The sequence below is a fragment of the Balaenoptera ricei genome, chromosome 15 (genome assembly GCF_028023285.1).
Source record: "Balaenoptera ricei isolate mBalRic1 chromosome 15, mBalRic1.hap2, whole genome shotgun sequence".
Lineage (NCBI taxonomy): Eukaryota > Metazoa > Chordata > Mammalia > Artiodactyla > Balaenopteridae > Balaenoptera > Balaenoptera ricei.
Genome location: NC_082653.1, coordinates 28,393,593 through 28,406,159, shown reverse-complemented (window position 1 = coordinate 28,406,159; position 12,567 = coordinate 28,393,593). Strand labels below are relative to the sequence as shown.

General features: G+C 51.2%; 1 protein-coding gene across 2 annotated transcripts in view; it reads left to right on the top strand.

The window, feature by feature from the left end:
- ANGPT4 (angiopoietin 4) overlaps window positions 1-12,567 on the top strand; it is a 40,464-nt gene that overhangs the window by 20,304 nt on the left and 7,593 nt on the right. Inside the window, exons 3-8 of one of the 2 annotated variants that reach the window (XR_009497490.1) lie at window positions 763-884; window positions 3,416-3,648; window positions 7,352-7,467; window positions 10,074-10,175; window positions 11,625-11,791; window positions 12,288-12,389. Coding sequence is in view for 1 of the 2 variants with exons in the window: in XM_059896072.1 (XP_059752055.1) it covers window positions 763-884; window positions 3,416-3,648; window positions 7,352-7,467; window positions 10,074-10,175; window positions 11,625-11,791 (740 nt within the window). In the remaining variant the exon portion in view is untranslated. The remainder of the gene's footprint in view (window positions 1-762; window positions 885-3,415; window positions 3,649-7,351; window positions 7,468-10,073; window positions 10,176-11,624; window positions 11,792-12,287; window positions 12,390-12,567) is intronic. The other variant, XM_059896072.1, reaches the window with a different exon arrangement.

Genomic DNA, 12,567 nt, shown 5'->3' with positions numbered 1-12,567 from the left:
GTTTAGACAGTACGGCCAGGAAGGCACCACTGGGAGGGTAGGACTGGAGCCAGGCTTACTGGGAGAACCTTCCAGACAGGGAGAACAGTATATGCCAAGGCCCCGGGGTGGAACGGTGCTGGGAAGCTCCAGGAGCATCAAGGAGGCCGGTATGGCTGGAGTGACCCAGGGAGACGGGTGGGCTCAGACAGGTGATGGGGGCAGATGGCATCACAGGGCTTTGCAGGCCACTGCCGTGTGAGGCGGGAGCCACAGGGAGATTTTGAGCATAGGGCCTGCTTTTTAAGTCTGCCTCAGACTACCGAGCAGACAAGGACTGTAGTGAGCAAGGGCAGGAACAGAGAGCCCTGTGAGTAGGCTGGCGCGGGATACGGCGAGAGATGGAGGCCAGGGCCTGAGTGCGGACGGGGAAGGGCAGGGAAGTGGTCAGGTACCCGTTTGGAAGGTGGAGCTGATGGGACTTGCTGATGGATTAGATACGGGGGGGGGGGGGTGGGTCAAGGGTGAGTCCTCCTGGGGTCTGAGCAGCAGGAGGAATGGAGCTGCCATGCACGGTGATGGGGAAGAGTAAATTTAAGAAGCAGATCATAAGCTCAGTGAGGGTCTGTGAGTGAGTGAGTGAGGAAATACTGAGAGGGTGGAAATAGGTCAGCAAGTTTCTGGAACGGCAGGGCCCAAGGTCAGGCGTGTGGTGGTTGGCAGGGCTCCTGCAGGGCTTACATGGGCCCCCACCTCCCCCCATCCCCCCACTTGCCGGGGCAGGTCCTGAACCAGACATCGAGAATGGAGATCCAGCTTCTGGAGACCTCACTGTCCACCAACAAGCTGGAGAAGCAGCTGCTGCTGCAGGACCACGAGCTCCACCAGCTGCAGGGCCACAACAGGTGGGTGCTGGCACCCTGGCACTGGACAGGGACAAGGGCTGGGACCAGGGTTGAGGGCCAGGGCCAGCCGGGACCCACGTGGGCGTGAGACCGAGGGTGAGCACCAGAGCCGGCCAGGGCTGGGCTCGGGCCGGGGCCGAGGTTGGAAGCTGGACTTGGGCTAGTGCCTGGGATGGGGGTTGGGGCCAGAGCTAGGGGCCTGGGTTAAGACTGGAGTGAGGGGACACTTGGGGGACTAGGGCTGGAGCTAAAGCTGGGACGTGGCCAGGGCTGGGGAAAAGACTGAAACCAGGGCTGGGGATCAGACTGAAGCCGATAGTGAATGTGAATCCTGGGGCTGGCGGCCAGGCAGGCATACGGCCTGGCTACCCCATCCTGGTGGGACAGGGGACAGGCATTCTCCTGGGGCTCAGGACACGCTGATTCTTTCTCTGTTCTTTCTATCTTTCCCTCTCTCTCTCCCTCTCTCTCTCTTTCTTTCCTTCTTTTCTTTCTTCCTTTATTTATTTCATAAATTTTTAACAGCTTTATTGAACTACCATTTACATACCATACCATTCACCCTGTGCATTTTAATTTGATTTACTTATTTGTAAATACATAAATCTGATCTCATCTATCAACTCTCCTTCCCAGAAGCAACCACAGTGACCAGTTTCTTTTCTGCATTAGCAGACAGTCTCTGCATTTATAAGCAAAGACACACAAGGGGAACACCCTTTAAATTACAAAGAAAGAAAGAGTCCTGGGGTACAGATAAGGCAGAGACATGGACATCCGAAGCTGATTTCATCTTGGTTTCGAGCGGAGTAGAGAAAACACTGCCAAGGTCAGGCTGCCGGAGGAGGCACCGGAGAAGCCACAGGCCTGTGTACAGGGCGAGATATTATTGTTGCTCACGTGCTGGGTCAAGATAAGGCATAAGGATCCTCCGGCTCCCTGTGATCTGGGGACCGTTAATGATAGTTCGTGCACCTTCTTATTCTTACTCTCCACCCTGAGGGGGGAAGGACTGGGACACTAGCAATCACTCTGAATTGAATTACCAAGTGCCTAGAGACCAGTGAAGGTGGAGGATATCATCAATAAGCTCTTGGCCCATGGAGACAGCTAAAATTCTAGAATCCAAGTGTGCCCAAATTCTCTCTTTTCCTGCGGCGTAATCTGGGGTCCAGGGGAAATTCCTCCTGCCCTGGCTGGACTCATTTTCCTAGTCTGGCGGATGGGTGGGCATAGCCTCATGTATAGGAAAACATCTCCCTCCTACCCCTATCCCTCAGCCACCCACCCACCCACAGCAGCGGCAAATACGTATGCACAGTCCCTTTTTAAACCCAAGTGAAGCAGACTACTCCTTGGCACATTGGTTTTCTGTCTCGTTTTTTCAGTTATCCGAGAGATGGTTCCATAACTGTATGACACACTTGCCCGTTCTTTCCTCCAGCTGCATAATATTCCACTGTATGGCTGTCCCCGCATTTATTTCCCAGTCCCCAATTAATGGGTATTGAGGTCGTTCCAGTCTTTTACGATTCCAACCAGTGATGCTATGAATAACATTCCCATATCTTATTGCACACACATGTGAGCAAATCTGTAGGATAAAATGCCAAAAGTGCAAGAGCTGAGTCAAAAGCTTCTTTCTTTTTTAAGACTCTTTTTTTTAAACTCATTACAAAAATGCCTCATGCTTATTAGACAACCTTACTTATCAGAGAATAGAGACCTGTGCAAAATGAAAGGGAAAGTCAGTCCCCTCCACCCAACCCCTCCTCTCCACCCCCATCTGCTCAAACCTGCTCTGCAGAAGTAACAGCACTTACTGGATTTTCGTTCACATTCTCTAGAAACACAGGCGCCACTATGTCCTTCCACGTGTCCGTCCACGCCTTTTCCTATAAGCTCCCCAGTATCCCTCTACATTTACATTAATACATTTTTCTTTCTAATTTCCCACACGTGGGGTTAGACTACATGAGGTACTGATGCGCCAGGGCGCCCACTCCAAGTCCCCGGCATCTTTCCAGTTCTGCGCAAATGCTCTCAGCCTCCCTCCTCTTCACCGCTCCAGAACATTTCCAGGGACACCAGAACAGAACAGACTCAGCCAGTCCTGGCTGTTGGCATTTTGGCTGTTTTGTTTTTCCCTATTACAACCCATCCTCCAAAGGGCATTCATGCCCATGCTCCCTGGAGGTTATCTCCGGTGAGTGGACTGCGAGGTTAAAGGGCACGCATATTTGGGATTTGATAATGGCTACCAGGTTGCTGCTGTGTCCCTCCCACCCCACCTCTTTCCTCTACTGGGCTCCAATCCATTTTACTCCAAGGCCAGGTCTCTATTTCCTCCCCTCCTCACTCTGTGCTATCTGTGGGGACGGACCTCCGGGCTGTGTAACCCTGGGCGGGACGCTACCGCTCTGAGCCTCAGCGCGGGTCTGAGCCTCACCCCGGGGCCCAGGGGAAAGCCCGTGAGTGTGACTGCCAGGTGGGGACGGCGGGTTCACGCCTGTGCGCCCCCCGCCCCGCAGCGCGCTGGAGACGCGGGTGCAGGCCCTGGAGACGCAGCAGCAGGCGGAGCTGGCCAGCCTCCGCGGCGAGAAGGAGCGGCTGCGGCGCCTGTTGGGCCGCCAGAGCGGCGCCCTCGCCGGCCTTGAGCGCAGCCTGCGCGCCGCCAGCAGCAACTCCAGCCTCCTGCAGCGCCAGCAGAGCCAGCTGCTGGAGTCGGTGCAGCGCCTGGTGCGCGTCGTGGCCCAGGGCCCGGGTGAGCAAAGGGGGCCCGCCAGACGCGGGAGGAGGGGAAGAGAGGGGAGGGAGACCCCGCTTACCCTCCTGGTTCACGCCAGTCCTGGAAGCCACCTCGGGGAAGACCACCCCCCGCCCCCACCTATGAAACAGAAATAACACCAAACAGTAGTAATAATGGTGACGACAACAGTCCTAAGAGGAACCAATCCAGACTCTTTCCTCGACTCCATGAGTGACCTTGACCGTACCCCTGTCCCTCTCTAGGCCTTCGTTTCCCCATGCATTTAATGGAGGTGATGATAAGAAGGAGGATACCACCAGCCCAGACGGACAAGTCCGGGGTCCAGGATCCACCCTCCATCCTCACTTGCTTGGGCTTGCCCCCCTCCCCAGGCCTCAGTTTCCCTATCTGCAGAATGGAGAGGTTGGACTCAATGCCTCCCAAGGACTTCTCTCGCCCTAATGCCCCCTGCGCCTAAGCCCAAGAGGGCCAAACAGAAGTGCGGAGGCACCTGTGGCCTACCCAGGCTTCTGAGAAAGGAGGACAATGGCTGGCCCCGCTCCCCAGCCCTCACTTCTAATGGGACCGACTTCAATCACTCAGTTCCAGCTTCAATCACTCAGTCAACAAGCACTTACTGAGCCAGACCCAGTGCTGGGTGCTGCGGATACAGCTGTGAACAGCATAGTTCCACAACTGTCTCTTGCAAAAGATGCCCAACCCCCGTCTGTGGGTCTCTGAGGGAAGGAGGAGGGAATACATATTTGCTAAGTGCCTACTATGTGCTAGATGCCCTGCTAGCAGTGTTCCTGAAGTTTCCAGTGGTTAAGAATCCGCCTGCCAATGCAGGGGGCATGGGTTCGATCCCTGGTCCTCTGGGAAGATCCCACATGCCACGGGGCAACTAAGCCCGTGCTGCAACCACTGAAGCGCACGTGCCTAGAGCCCGTGCTCCACAGTAAGAGAAGCCACCGCAATGAGAAGCCCACGCACCACAAGGAAGAGTAGCCCCCACTCGCTACAACTAGAGAAAGCCCGCGCGCAGCAACGAAGACCCAATGCAGCCAAAAAAAAAAAAAACCAATAGTGATGGATTCCAGACACTATGGCTGGCAGCGATTTAGAGACAGAGGATGGCACCATGGCTGCATCTAAGGTGGGCAGGCCCCACCAGATAGGAGTGTGAGGCCTGAGGTAGCCACAGGCAAGAGAGGTGAACACCTTCCAAACCATGAGATTAGGAGTGACCCGAACCCATCACTGGCTTGTGCATAGAGCCGTAGCAATGAGGCTGCCAAAATTAATCCTGTAGCTCAGCCAAAGGCACGGGGCCTGGGCCCAACACCTCTCCCCACAGGCTCACCGCTAACCCAGTCTCCAGCTGTGGCCCAATGTCTGCTCACCAGTCTGGGTGAGAGGTTGTATAGGGGACTTTGCCTCAGGCACCCTTTGACCAAATGCATGTCCTGCCCCACTGTCACCAGGGAGAGGCACTACGGGTTGTTTCTCCCTACTGTCTAGATGGAGAAACTGGAGGAAGATTAGTCACCAGGTGTAGAACAGAAGATTGGACGGAGACGGGCACAGGAACCAGGCATCCATGAAGGCCAGCAGGAAGCCTGCACCCCCTCTCTGCACAGCTTTGTCCTAGGCAGGTGGAGGCTGGCAAGGGGTGGAGAACTCAGGGCATTCAGAAGGTTAGAAGGACGGGGACACAAGTAGAAAAGACCTAACCCATGCATGGTATCAGAAGCAGCATTCGTTAACGAGGTCTGTTTGTCCAGCCTTGTATGGGCTCAGTAGTGGAGACCCAAGGGGAGGTGGGTAGTAGGAAAGGTACTGGCTCTCCAGTCAAATGGACCAGAGTTCAAGCTCTGACTCCTTCACTTACTAGCACTGGCACTTTGCACAGGTCATTTAACATCTCAGAGTCTTGATTTTCCTGACCTATAAAATGGGAATAATAATAGCTCCTATCTCTCAGAGTTCTGGCGCAGAGCATCAGATGAGTTAATACACATGAAGGGGCTGAGCATGGTGCCTAGGGCCAAAAGGGGGTGAAGCTGGTACAAAGTTTAAGGGGGGGTCCAGGCTGAGGCCAAACTATGTTGCATGTCAATACTGGTCCATCCTTGCCGTTATGCTCCCTGAAAATACTTTTCCTGGCACCAGACTGCCCCTGACAGTACCTGGCTAAGAAACACCACAATGCATGGTGGGTATTTCACTTTAATTGCTATGATTGTCGTTAAGGCTATTGTTGTTGACTAAGGAAAACAATAGTGGACAGACCCTGAGAAGAGTGGCTGGAAATCTGAGGCCACCTCCTAGCTCTGCCCTTGCCTAGCTGGGAAAGTTGGGCCTGTCCCAGCTTGCCTCTAGGCCAGCAAACTACCAGGCTTGGCTAGACTCCAGTTCCCCAGGGACCAGGGGCCTGGCAGATGGGGCCGTGGAGACCCTGCCCAGGGAATGTTTGTGCACAGACTGGGATGGATTTGGGGCCTTTGTCCCTTCATTTGTGATCTGGGAATAACAGCCTCATTTTAACAGGGCCTCAGCTCCAGGACCCAGGATCCAGGTTCAAGAATGAGGCCAAAACAGGAAGTCCCACCCCTTGGTAGCTTCCTGGCTCCTCACTGGTCAGGATACCTATCCATCTGGAACTTTAGCCCTATCCTTGGATACCCACCTACCCAAAGATTGGTTTCTGGTGGAATCATAGCCCAAACCTCTAATTGGATCCCAAAAAAGGAGCCAGAGAGGGTGTTTGAAACCTCTGTAGTTTTTTTACCAACAGTCACTTTTTTCAGGTTAATCCTGGAGGCCTCCAGGGCCCTGGTGGGATTTGGCCATTAAATTAATATTCTCCCTTAAGGCCAGAGGTCAGCTCCCAGGGAGGGCATAATGAGGGGGGCCCACCTAAGAGCTGCAGGGATACCCAGCTGGTAGAGTGGGCTGTGGAGGGGACCCTGGGTGTCCTACCTCAGGGAGCTCCAAGGACAAATCCCCCATAAGACCTGGAGAGAGGGAAAGCCCTGCCCAACCCCTCCCACCCGACCCAGCTGTGTGCCCTTGAGCCAGTTACCTCACTTTTGGGCCTCAGTTTCCTGGTCTGTGAAATGGGGAAGTACCTCAGTGGAGTTCAAGCCCCAATTACCTGTCCTGGAAGACTCTAGCAGCCTCATCTCTGGCCTTCCTGCTTTGAGTCTCATCCCCTCCAATCTCTGTTCTATACTCTGGCCAGAGGGCTCTTCTTCTGCACAGTCTGGGCTCCTCAGCCTGGCATTCAAGGATGAAATCTCAGCCTCATCTCTCCTTCCTTAATGATACTCTCTGGTCCCTCAAACAGCCAGAGCTTCCTCTGGCCTTAGCTCTGGATCTGGGTGTGAGTCATCTCCTCTTTGTGGCCTCAGCCAAATTCCCCTCACCACACCCCAATCCCTGCACACACAGGACTGTTCCCACCTTGGAGCCCCTGCATATGCTGTTCCCTCTGCTGGAGACACTCGCCCCTTCTCCACCTGGGTGGCCTCTGCTCCTCGTCCAGGTCCCAGCTCACTGTCAGCTCCTCTACGAAACCTTCCAGGGTCCGATACATCTCCCTATCCCCAACATCTCCCAGCCCAGAACCTGGCACAGAGCAGACGGGAGTGCCCACCTGACCCCTTCCCTCTCTCCTTAGCTCACTTCCAATTGTTTTTACCTTGTCCCATTGCAGCGTCCATGAGGGCAGCTGAGCAGGTGTTCCAGGACTGTGCAGAGATCCAGCGCTCCGGGGCCAATGCCAGTGGCATCTACACCATCCATGTGGCCAATGTGACAGAGCCCAGAAAGGTTAGGGGGCTCCCTGAGGGCTGAGGCTATCAGAGGGTGCTGAGCCAAAGGACTCTCAGACAACCCTCCACCCAACCCCACCCTGCCCCCACCAACATCACCTCCAGGCCTTGTCCAACATCTGAGATTCCAGAGAAGGTGGGGGTGACCCTACCCTCTAGAGCCCCCACTCATTCAGGGGTCAGATCATGCGGTTAAAGCAGAAGTTCCCAAAGTTGGCAATGCATCCTTCTCCAGCATGTTTTCCTGGGATGCTTTTAAGTTGGAATAGCAATAAATGGTTCTGTGTTGGTTCAGATAATGCCAGCTGATACAGCAAACAAACCTGCAAGAATTTCAGTTCCAGGGGCTTAACACAAAGAAGTTTATTTCTAATTTACTTACAGTCCAGTTGAAGGCAGTTGTGGGAGCTTGCTTTATATGGGAAATTAGAGACCGGGGCTGATGGAAGCTCCACCATCTTCAGTGAGTGGCTCCCAAGGTTACCCAGAACTTTGAGGTCCAGTTATCAGATGTGGGGGGGGAGGGCAGTCAAGGGAAAATGTGGATGTCAGGAGGGAGGGTTTGGGGGCCAGGCCCAGAAGTGGAAGAGTTTGGGGAACAACTAGCCAGTCTTCCCACTTCATATTCCCTTTTCAGTTTTCTTTCAACCCTGCTGAATATATCAAGGAGAATGGCTCAGATTATCTTTAACAGTTCTCACACACCTGCTAAATCCCCCTTTTTACAAAGAGAGATCAGGCCCTCAACCTCTAGCTAGAATTTTGTAACACTATTTTGTTTTCTTTATATATTTTTTTAAAATTATCTGAATAAAGGCAAGTGTTACTAATTTTCCCTCTATGGTACTAATAAGATTTCCTTTTAAGATGCATTTAGTCTGAGTATTTATTTAAGTAAAAAAAAAAAGACACCATTTTTTTTAACATCTTTATTGGAGTATAATTGCTTTACAATGGTGTGTTAGTTTCTGCTGTATAATAAAGTGAATCAGCTATACATATACATACATCCCCATATCTCCTCCCTCTTGCATCTCCCTCCCACCCTCCCTATCCCACCCCTCTAGGTGGTCACAAAGCACCGAGCTGATCTCCCTGTGCTATGCAGCTGCTTCCCATAAGCTATCTATTTTACATTTGGTAGTGTATATATGTCCATGCCACTCTCTCACTTCGTCCCAGCTTACCCTTCCCACTCCCCGTATCCTCAAGTCCATTCTCTATGAAAGATACCATTTTTGAAGTAAATATTTTATATGAAATTAGTTCAGCTATGGTGGAATTTGGGAAGGTGTGAATAACTAAAATTTGGGAACACTGATAGAGAGGGAAGAGCTGGCTTGGGAGGCAAGAGATCTGGGCTCAAACCTCAGCTTTACTTTTGACTCATTTGCCTTGAGCAAGTCCTTTCCCTTCTCTGGGCCTCAGTTTCCCTTCCTGCAACCTCTGCTACCCTCACAACAGATACCACTGTCTTCTCTCCCTGAGCAGACCTTCACCATCTCAGAGCCTCTACTCCTGCTGCTCCCTCCACTGGAAACGCTATTCCCACTCATCTCTGTCTGGCAGGCACATCATCATCCAAAGCCTTGTTCCAATGCCACCTCCCCTGGGAAGCCTTCCAGGATTGCCCTGTGACTCCCTGGGAACTCTCTGTGTAGCTGCCCAAATATTCATATTCAATAGTCTGCCAGCCCTATCAGTCTGCTAGCCTCCTCCAGACCAAGCCAGCCCTGGGGGTTAATTTATCTCTGATTTGTCTCTGATTCACCTAGTACAGGGGCAGGCACCAAGTGTTTCCTCATCAAACATTGAAATGTACTGAGCTGGCTGGAAAAATAATATGTGAACAAAAGTTAAACTGAAAGATGTGATTGTGGTGGATGGTAAGCTCTTTGAAAGAATCATTCTGTCTTATCCATATTGGCATTCCCCATGCCTTGAACGGAACCTGGCACCTAGTAAGTGCTCAGAAAACATTTGTCTGCTGAATGTAATAACATTTCCTTTTTTTTTTTTCGTATTTTGGCCGTGCCGCCTGGCATGCAGGATGGTTCCCCAACCAGGGATCGAACCTGGGCTTCCACAATGAAAGCACGGAATCCCAACCATTAGGCCACCAGGGAACCCCTGTAATAACATTTCCTGAGTCTACACCATGTGCCAAGCACTTTACACCTCTTGGCATTTAATTCTTACAGCAACCCTGCAATAATAGCCAGTGAAAGGCCTCCATTTACTGAGTTCCTAGTATGTTATGTGCCAGGCTCTGTTCTTTTGATGGATGACTCATCTCATTTAATTTTCACAACAATCCCAGCGTGCAGATGAGAAACTGAGGCACAAAAAGGTTAAGATATTAACATCCCCATTTTACAACTGAGGAAAAGAAGGCTCCGAGAGGACATCACTTGCCCACCATTTTAGAAAAATGAAGACAACGGGTGGGGGACTTGGACCTGGATCCTTGGGATGCCCTTGACCACCAAGCTCACCTGTTGCTCTGTGAGGTTCTGTCAGCCAAATCACCCTCGGGCTGGCCCAGACCTGGCTTCTGGCTGCCTCCTGGGACTTCCAACTTCCCACCTCCCCAATTTCCTCCAGGTGTTCTGTGACATGGAGGCCAGTGGAGGTGGGTGGACCCTCATCCAGCGCCGTGAGAATGGCAGCATGAATTTCCAACGCAACTGGAGGGATTACAAACAGGTAACATTTCTGCCCTGGGGAGGAGCTTGTCAGCTCTGAAACCTGGGGCAGGAAGTGGGTTGTGGGCAGGGGTCTGGTTTGCCCCCAACCCTTCTCAGAAAAAAAATCAGCCCACCTAAACCAACTGCCTTCAAACAGATTTGACCAGTGCAAATACACTATCAGGGACTCCATCACCCGAAATTGAACCCTCTTTTGGCAAGTCCTGACATATATCCTAAGAACGAAAGTTTAAGTTTTATTTTGTTTTAATTTTTGGAAAAGATAATACATATACATTGCTAAAAATTTTTAAAGAATACAAAAAACGGAACAGAAAAAAGTGATCTCCGCTGCTCACCCCTGGCTGCATTGCTTAAATGAATGTCTTTGTCTTAGCACACATACATGACTACATCTGCAGGAGAGATTTTTTAAATTCAGAATTGCTGGCTTAAAGACCCCATGCATTTTACAAGACGAGGAATAGTGCCTGATTGTCTTCCAATTTTTTAATTAAATTTTGGATAAAGGATTTTTGGCAAGCTGACTTAAAAGCTCTTAAAGTCTTTAAGAGCAAAAGAAATAGAAAAAGATACACAGAAATACAACAATACTATTTTTTGTGTGTCTGCTTGCTGTTCCTTTGATAAATACTTTTTAAAAGGTACCAAATTAATCTATGAGTGTTCTTGAACCAATTGGGTTTTAAAGAATCATTCAAATGGCAAAGAGAAACAGGGTGCTCAGAAGCAGAAATACACAAAAGACTGCTGAATATTAACCATTAGGCTAATAAGTGGTACAGCATAACTAAAATGGGGAGTGGGGCTTAGGTGTGCCCTGTCCTCGGTGCTGAATTATTGTTCTGGCCAAGGGCACTGGTCACGTGTCACTCTGGGACACTGGTGACTCCCAATGCTCTTAGCTTTACATTCCTATGTGACTGAAATTTTGCAGTGGCTGCCATGTCACTGAACAATGTTTGCTCTACCGCTTATGCAGCTGATTTAAGTTTTTAATTTTTTAATTGAGATTTAATATTCATGCAGCTAAGTGCACAAATCTCAAGTGTAAGACTCAGTGAATTTTCACATATGTATTCACCCATGTGACCACCATTCAAAGCTAGATATACAACACTTCCAGCACCCCAGAAACCCTCCTTGTGTCCCCTCCAAGTCAAGACTCCCCTAAAGGTAGTAGCTATTCTGACTTCTACCACCACAGACTTTTTTTTGCCTGTTCTTGAACTTCATAGATTTCAATTATGATTCATGTGATTTCCATTATTTTTAACAGGCTTTTACATTTACAAAAGTCTTAGTCTTTTTGCTCTAGGAGTTGGGGAGCTCCTAGCCAAGTGGTTTTGGGTAAGTGTCCCCAGAGCCCGGCCCAGCCCAGCTCCTTAACCAGAGACATAAGCTTCCTCCTCGGCATGCAGCCTACCCCCATTCTCCTCTCCCCTAGGGCTTTGGCAACCCAGCCGGGGAGCACTGGTTAGGTAACGAGGTGGTGCACCAGCTCACCAGCAGGGCACCCTACTCTCTGCGCGTGGAGCTGCAAGATTGGGAAGGCAACGAGGCCTACGCCCAGTATGAGCATTTCCAGCTGGGCAGCGAGGGGCAGCTGTACAGGTGGGCTTGGGGCCCAGGCTCATGGGTGGGCTGGGAGCCCTGGGCTAGTGGCTACAGGGTATGCACCAGCGGTCAGTCCCTGGGCGTCTCCAGTTCCTGCCATCTGTCCCCCATTTGGGCGCACGTCATGGGATCCGGAGGTGGCTGGTTAGCGCTCAGCACATCCTGGCCACTGGGTGGGGTGGAGAGAATGTCGCTGACACTGCCATGCCAGGAACAGGAAGGGGCCTTCCAAGGTCAGTCACCCCGAGGCGGTCATTTTACAGAGGCCCAGAAGTGGGGAGGTGACTTTCCCAGCCTGTCCTATGCTGTGGGGTGAGGTGGAAATTCCAGGCTGGGAATCAGGGGAACTGGGCTCATTCTGGCCCTGCTCCAGCTCAGTGTGTGAACTCAGGCAAGTCAAGTGGGCTTCTCTGTACCTCTGCTTCTTAACCACAGGATGGGCTTAAATATGAGCACATTATAAAATCATCAAGGTCTCTCACCCCTCCCTCAGCCTGGTTCTTGGCTCTGTTCAGGAAAAGGAATGAACATTTCTTGAGCGCCTATTATGTTCCAGGCACATGACTCCATTTAATCCTCCCCACAACCTTCTGAGGTAAGCATTGCTCTACCTGCTTTAGCGATGTGGAAACTGAGACACAGAGCTTAAGTCCCCTGCCCAAAGTTACAAAACAGGTAGGGCCTGGTTTTGAACTCAGTTTTGCTGCCAAAACTCATGGTGTTTCTCCTACATAATGTTACGTCTCTGAGAAACTCAAGGATCTTAAAGATAA